The 8,385-nt window shown below is 40.0% G+C and overlaps 1 protein-coding gene across 1 annotated transcript; it reads right to left on the bottom strand.

The window, feature by feature from the left end:
• Positions 1-574: 574 nt before the first annotated feature.
• On the bottom strand, positions 575-7,647 carry LOC117429528 (CCN family member 2-like). Its single transcript, XM_034049113.3, has 5 exons — positions 7,370-7,647; positions 6,212-6,428; positions 5,155-5,403; positions 2,791-3,014; positions 575-1,078 (listed from the first exon to the last, which is right to left on the bottom strand). Exons 1-5 carry the CDS (start codon positions 7,430-7,432, stop codon positions 821-823), a joined length of 1,011 nt encoding a protein of 336 aa, XP_033905004.3. The 5' UTR covers positions 7,433-7,647; the 3' UTR covers positions 575-820.
• Between the last annotated feature and the right edge of the window lie 738 nt (positions 7,648-8,385).

Genomic DNA, 8,385 nt, shown 5'->3' with positions numbered 1-8,385 from the left:
GACTCCCCTCCTGAGATTATGTCGTAAACGTGACTGAGGTGACGTGACACCAAATCAAATTACCCTCCTTCTTGACCTATTCAGGATGCTTCCCTTTATGATAATAATTTAAAAAGCTACATTGACAACTTTTTTAAATTAGATCTCCAGCCATACCAGGCTCTAATTAAGAGTACACTGATTCAGAAGTGCTGTGATTGATGACTGCACAAATCACTACAAATAAGACAAACTTTAGATCACCAACAAAATCGGGTATGTTTACAATTTTAGATATTTGTTGCTCATCAATTAAAGTCACATACATTTGTTGAATTGTGAAAAACTATCTTAAAAATAACTTCCAGTTTAGATGGGTGTTTCCTTGTTTTCTGAGCTAACCTAGTAATTTGTGCATGCCCGGGCAAGTGTAGCACGTGGCCTGCCACGTTTTAAAGGGTACCGCAAAGTAACACTACACCGGTCAGTAAGACTTTACTTACATCTGTACATAATGATCTAAAACTCTGAATTACTGTACTGTACTCAGAAACAAACACATGTTCATTCCAGCAAAGTCTAAAACAACGATAGGTTTATCTGCAGAATTACGTCGTCTTTATTTACAAATCAGATATCAAATAAGTGCAATTGTTATTGAAATAAAAACAAACCTTTAGATATAAAATGTATAATGTTGTTTACAAATATATACAATATATTTACATGTAATACATTTTTTTTAGAAGCTGTGTATAAACACTTGGTTCAGTTTCGCTCAGTGTTCCTTTCAGAAACAGTTCGTCTTCATTGCGCACATCGCTATGCTCTACACTGTGCTCTAAACCGTTGTGTGAGCCTGTGGACAGTTATAGTGACAGACGCAGGAGTCGATGAACATCATGAGGTGCTGCATGGTCCTTCCGCGGGGACACTGGAACTCCACGGTGGCGGTCCTGGTCTGGTAAGGAGTGCAGCATCTCGAGTCTGCGCAGGTCCCACAGTATTTTGGTTGAAAAGTCTGTGCACTGAGGCATCCCTGGTGCTCAAACCGGACTGGTCTTGCTGCTCTCAGGCTGCGTTCGCATCTCTTTGGTCCCTGAAACACAAGGAGCATCTAGAGCAGGGGTGCCCAATCCTGGTCCTGGAGGCCCGGTGTCCTCCTGGCTTTTGTTCCAGCTGTCCCCTAAATTACTTAATTGGACCAATCAAGCACTTATTAGAAGCTTAATTGGTCCAATTAAGCAATTTAGTGTACAGTTGGAACAAAAACCAGGAGGGCATCGGCCCTCCAGGACCAGGATTGGGCACCCTTGATCTAGAGGATAGCATCTACATTTTCCAAATATTACATTTCTATTGCTATTATGTGATGTATTGGTCTGCTTCTGAAAATACATATAATAATGTGTATTTCTGCAGTAAGGTGATTTGAAATATCACCACTGGGATGTTTAGTTGCAGTGCCTGTCTTCAATGTAACTGGGATTTCTTTTCCATTTAGTAACAGTTGCGAAAGTTGCAGAGGGAGTTGACACAGCAGTCGCCCGCCCCCTAGTGGCCATTTCTAAAACCACTTCACTTTAAAGGGGAACTGTAATGCAAATTTATATATAACCATTTCAATAGAAAACATTTTAACTGAAGCTTTTGATGCATTTTCATGCTCTCCTTGAGCAGTATATCATATAAAAACCATTAAAACAAATTAACATTTAATGTATGGAGCTCTCTTCCGTCGCGCTTTTGTGCGACATCCTGTCGTTGACTCGCTCTATAGTCACACATAGTATTATATTGAGTGTGTGTCCCGTTCCTAAATTATGTAGCCATTGTTTTGTTATGGCCGCCCTTTGTTTAAAGGCTTAGACACAAAAATACTTTTTGTTTCTGTTTCTCCTTTTGTTATTTTTGCACCCGAACACTTTGCATTCCGACATAATTCACCAGGCCGGCGTTCACTGGTGTGGGTGGCTGTCAACGACATGACATAACAGCGGCGCCAGAAAGGTTCCAATATGGTGGCGGCCTGCATTTCCAGCTGACCCAGAAAACTGACAAAAAAAAACTGAAATACTGGCCAAACGCTTGACTTTTTAACAAAATTTGTTATGTATACAGAGCATTTAGAGAAACTTGTTATTTTGAGTACAGTTCCCCTTTCAGAAGCTTTTCAAAAGAAGACCCAGTGGTTGAAAAAGGACATTAGCTAGTAATCCAGATAAATAAAAACTAAGCAGAAACAGCAATGGAGAATTATACAAACACACACACAATGTTATACAGGTAAGGTAATATTCCAAAATGCAGCTGGTATGAAGCGCCCCTATAAAAATATGAATTATTATTATTATTATTATTATTATTATTATTATTATTATTATTATTATTATTATTATTATTATATACTTTTAAGAATAAAAATGTTTATTTACAGACATCCATGCACATACTATAAAAAGTACTAAAATCATCTATCTAGACCAGGGGTCTGCTGGTTTTTGTTTCAACCAATCTCTGTTACTTAATTGAACCAATTATTGGCTTAATTAGTCAGGATTAACAGGTGTTCCAGATCTTTAGCCACTGATGATGTAAAGGCACCTATAAAACCTGCTGGATAGAGGCTCTCCAGGACCAGGGTTGGAGACCCCTGATCTAGACTAATCTATGCATGTTTCAAAATTCCCGTCTGGCTAGTGTCATGTCTTAGGATTTACTTTGCAATGCCCATGGAATGTAGTCTCAGCAGGTATGTAAGTAAAACACACACACACACCACCCTAGCAAGCCCTAGAGGACCTCACTTACGGCTGGTGTGTTTCTGGAGCGGTCCTGGCAGGGTCTGACGATACACAGGCGGCTTTGTGTCTCCAGCCGGCAGGCCCGGTTCCTGTTGGAGACCCGGGTCGACACGCCCATCCCGCAGGTATTGGAGCAGGCGCTCCATTCACTGCTCTGCTCTATGCAGTTATAAGGAGGGTAGAGACCCTGGCTCTGGGTATCCACACCACTGGCTGCATCAGGCCTGTAGGCTGAAACAGAGAAAAAATCAAAGTCTCAGGCCTTGAGAAAACTGATCTTCACTCTAATGGATATTTGAAACCTCATGAGGTGGATTGTCTCAGGCAATATGTTTTGGGGTGTAGTTAAGCACTAGGTGCATGAGGAGATACTAGTCTGAAATGTTATACTTGAGAGGGAGACTTATCTCCATGTACGTTTAATGCATCCTCTTGTTATAGCTTTATTTGGGTATGTTATGCCCCTTTCCTTTCATGTATTTTACAAAAAGTCTGCCGCTGTTCTGACTTCAGCCGAATCAGTCATTCATCTCAGCATGCTTTACCATTCTAAGGTTGATTAGTGAGTTTTGCAGGCACAAATACTCATTACTGCTAGCTAAATTAAACATAATAAATGTGCCCTCAACTTTGTCAATGCAAATACTGTACTCAGTCAAATAAAGAAAACGAGCAAAACATGGTCAGCTGCTGATGTCATGCCCTAACAACACGGTCTACTGCATTGGCTACATAATGGAGCAAAAGATCACTTGCATTCTTCTACAGCAGGAAAAATACCGTAGCTCCTTATTAACCCGTCATTAAACTGTTTGTAGAAAGGATTGAAAGGCAAGCAAAAACTATAAAAAAAGAATAGAATGTAAAGTGGGGAAAAATACCTCAAACAACATTTGCTTTTCCTCTGTGTCACAGAGCTAATTGCAGTATTTGTGCACGTGTACATATTGTATTAGTAAATGAATGTTATTGTTTGATAAAACTGTTTACCATGGGTGTGAATTGTTTCATGTGTGAGCTCATGGTTTATAGGAAAATGTTTGTTTAATGTTTTCATTTAATATTGGTAAAGCTATGAGGCCGTGGTGTAACCCTGCAAACCATGGGACTGAAAACGCTTTTTAAAACAGATACAGTTCCCTAAGAACTTCCAGATGAACAACAAGCTGTTTAGCTTGATGAATGTCAAATGCCCTACAAGTCAAAAATGTATTACTGTGCACATGGGGACTTTTCAAAATGTACCTAATCAACGGGAGGTTCTCTTGAACAGTGCATCCCAAACATATTAGCATTCTTCAGCAGTTTTGTTCAATGTTGTGCTTTGATCTTTAAAGCTGTGCGCTGTGAGTTCTATCGGTGTTCATTGAACTTGTCTTTACAACAGCTTCACATCTGTTCAACCCCACAGTGTTGTTTAACAGTACTCTATTGTTTTTCTAACCTCATATTGAGACTGATAACATGTTCTCTTTTATTGGCTTGCTGTTCAGTCCAGGACCTTTGTTATAAATAAGTGCTGACATAAAAGGAACAATCACAATATCTAATATCCTATCATGTGTGTTTTGTTTTCTATTGCTGTTTCTGCTTAAATTATTGTTTATCTGTCCTTTTTAGTAAGCAGAGTACAGAATGATCTTAGCAGAAACAGTGAAGAACGATAGATTTGATGGGAGGGATGACTGTCGTGAAATTGGTAATACTGCAGCAAAAGTGTCTTAACAATGTAACTAAAAAGTAAATGGTATTAATGTTAGTGGCTTCATAATGTTATGCAAGTTTAAGCCATGTAGTAGAGTATGCACAATGAAAAATGGCACTACAGAGATACAGTACCTTGGTCTGGTACTAAGGGGCAAAAGGACTGAGCCATTGGTTGAATGCTACCACAGTGTCCTAGTTTTTGAGTATTTTGCCATTCCAATAATATCACAATGAGCCAATACACACTGGTAATCCCATGCAGTGCCATTATAACATATACATGCTATAGTCTAGTTAAGCCTTGCTAAAGGGTTCTACAAGGGTAGTACACTGGTATTCAAATTATATCCTAATGCTATTTTTTAAAGTTATGTAAGGAATGCCAATGGCACTTTACAGCAGTCTGCTGGTTTCTCAGTATAGTCTTGGCAGTTTAAGCTTCTTTTTAAACGGTGCATAAAATGATTGTGTGGAATGTCTTTTTATGGCCAGGAATCAATGTATGGTGTTAAAGAAACAAAGCCACTCAGCTAATAGCCGCTGGTGGGTATTAGTCCACATCACAGAACACTATACGGTACAACTGAGAGGTTCTCATGCAGCCTGCTGGCACACTTCCTGACTGCAGCCATTGGCTCCTCGCCACACTTTAACAATGCAGTACCTGCCATGGCATCCTGGAAGAGGTTGTTGTCCATTTTTTCACATATCCACTGCTGGCAGCATTTCCCTGGCTGCACCACGCGGTGGGGGTTTGGGCAGTCAGGGGTGGGCAGCCGCACGTCCTCGCTGCACAGGGGCACACAGGTGATCCCTCCGTCCGAACAGCGGCACTGGAATTTACAAGAGGGCTGGAACACCTGGCCCTCCTTGTAGTGCACCCCATTCAGCTCACAGTTTGAGTCCTCTTGGGCTGCAGAGACAGAGAAAGTACCTCTGTAACGCCATGCCCTTTGTACAGAATAATACATAGACACTACATACAATATAGTGCTAAATATAAAAACTGGTGCTATGAACTATGAAAGTGAGCCAATGTTCTCTGTGTGTCTTCCTTTAATACTGTGGGGCTCTTCCTGATTCTTGATGTAGTATCCTGAGCCCCCCCCCCCCCCCCCACCACCACCACCACCACCACCACCACCATCTGCCTTTATCAAGGCTCAGAATTGATAGTAGTATAGTGTGAAATGATTAGACTGTTGCCTTATAAGAAATTTCTAGCATCACTAATTATGAAATCTAGTGTAGCTCTGCCTTTTTGCATTATAAAAGAGGGTATGTAAGAGTTCTTAAAGATGGGACATTATAAACTTTGAAAAGAATTACTAAAAAACAAAAGCACACAAGTGGATATAGAGCTGCACTCACACACACAGACTCCTGGTCCTCTTGGGAAGTTGGCACTGTAGCACACAAGTGGATACAGAGCTGTACTCACACACAGAGACTCCTGGTGCCCCTGGGAAGCTGGCACTGTAGCACACAAGTGGATACAGATCTGTACTCACACACACAGACTCCTGGTGCCCCTGGGAAGCTGGCACTGTAGCACACAAGTGGATACAGAGCTGTACTCACACACACAGACTCCTGGTGCCCCTGGGAAGCTGGCACTGTAGCACACAAGTGGATACAGAGCTGTACTCACACACACAGACTCCTGGTGCCCCAGGGAAGCTGGCACTGTAGCACACAATTGAATACAGAGCTGTACTCACACACACAAACTCCTGGTGCCCCTGGGAAGCTGGCACTGTAGTCGCAATGAAGTCCCCTCCTTTGATCACACAAGTATTTCACGTTGCAGGATTCTCCTTGCTGCCGGGCGCAGATTTGGCAGCATCTGCAACCATCCATGACTAGGGGCACCCCTGGGGGGCAGCGGGGTAGAGTCCAGGGGCAATAGCAGGGGCCCCGGCACAGCTGAGAGCACACCTGGGAGATGAACAGAGCAAGACAGGTTCCTCACTGTACAAGCTAACAAAAAAAACTTCAAAACTGGGAATTATGACAGCAATCATACAAAACAGCTCCTCCTTGTGCTGAATTTGCTCTCCTGTCCTGTGAAGTCTTTCACAGTCTGATGTTATTTATTCTATATGAAACTGACACATACTGTAGCAATGTGTCTGACTTTAATGGCATTAAAAATGTTTATAATTTAACAGCAGAGGTGCTGTCCTTGTGCCTTACCAAACTATCTCCAATGGTTGTATAATAAGAACCAATTTTATAATGATACAATGGCTTGAACCATTGCTGTTATGATACCACAGTAGAACAATTTCCTTCAGTGTTTTGGTATCACAATAGTATGAGAATCACTACATACTGATATTCCATTGGAATACCAAGATACTGTTGTGCTGTCATCTTAGAATAACTGCAATATTTGTTCCAAATCAATTGTGTTGTCATCTGTTACAATTCTATAGTCGGGTAATACAGTAGTTCTTCTCAATAATTAATTTAATAACCTAACAATCTCTCTACACACATATCCAATAGGCATGACTGGTTTTAAAGTATATTTTTTACATTCCAAATACATGCCAAGGAAGCAAAACATGAAATTATCTCAGATGGATGCCAAACAAATGCATTTACAGTACAAAAAAAATCAAAAAAATAATTTTTGGAAAAGCAAATCAAAAAAATAGTTTTTGGAAATCCCCCAAAAATCTAATTTAAATCAAAACTTTTGTTTTTTTTAATGCTCCCGCTAAAAAATGCAATTTTATTTGAACCCCCAAATAATGCAAAAAGAATTCATTACGAATCCAAAAGCATATTCTGTATTGTTTAATATTACAGTAATACAATACAGTCTTTCCACAGTAATAGACTGTAATGTGGTGAGTTCACTTCTCATTTACCTCTGTTATCATGCAAAGCAGCAGAGCCCAGGCAAGCATGGTATTTTGAAGCTGTCTCTTCATCTGGTTGAACTTGCTGTCTGCCTGTGTGGTATGAGGCTCTCAGTCTGCTCCGAGCAGTGGTGTTTGCAAACTGCCTGTGTGAGTCCATTCTAATATTTATAATGTCCAAGTCCTGATGTCATAGGCAGACTGCCGAGCAAACATGAGTAGAATTGGACTTGGGTCAGAAATGCTTCTAATTCCACAGTCAAGCTGCCCAATTTTACTGACCTGCAGGTGAGAGAAATACTTTGTCTGAAACAATCTTTTTGTATGTCGATGGCACGTTCACAGTAAAGCTATCTGGTTGCATGTACCGAGACTGTTCTGTTGAAATTATATTCTAGTTCAATAAACATCATTCAGTGCTAAGTTTAAACAGATTTCATTGTGCAAGATGGAATTCTTTTAACTGCCAAGGCTGAGGGAATAGGTTAAAGTTAGTTTGCTGCAGTCTTTCACTGACACATAACACCAGTCATATTAGACAGAAATACTATGAGTATCATTATATTTATATATATTTTACAATATATGTACACAATTCATTATATATATATATATATATATATATATATATATATATATATATATATATATATATATATATATATATATATATATATATTCTGTAGGGTTAACAAAGAAGATATTAAGGTGCGTGACCCCTTGAACAGGGTCGTATGAGATAGATTTGGCCTTGTGGACTGGGAATTCCGTTAAACACTGAGGCTTTGAAAGAAGACTGTGCTGCTAGTTTGCTGTCTGGAATGTGCCTCCAGTGTATGGAGAAGAATTCAAACTGAAGCAGCTCTCTCAGCAGCTGCATGAGTGCACATTGCATCAAACAATTGGGCTTTGGGTGATGAGTTTATACTACTATGCAACACTTTGAAGTCACATTGATAACAATGTTACTACACAGTACTTGGTAGTTACATTTAGATTAGGATGAAGTAAACATTATTTAACAA

This window comes from Acipenser ruthenus, chromosome 29, assembly GCF_902713425.1.
Source record: "Acipenser ruthenus chromosome 29, fAciRut3.2 maternal haplotype, whole genome shotgun sequence".
NCBI classification, from domain to species: Eukaryota; Metazoa; Chordata; class Actinopteri; order Acipenseriformes; family Acipenseridae; genus Acipenser; species Acipenser ruthenus.
This window is presented reverse-complemented; position numbering and strand designations above follow the sequence as displayed.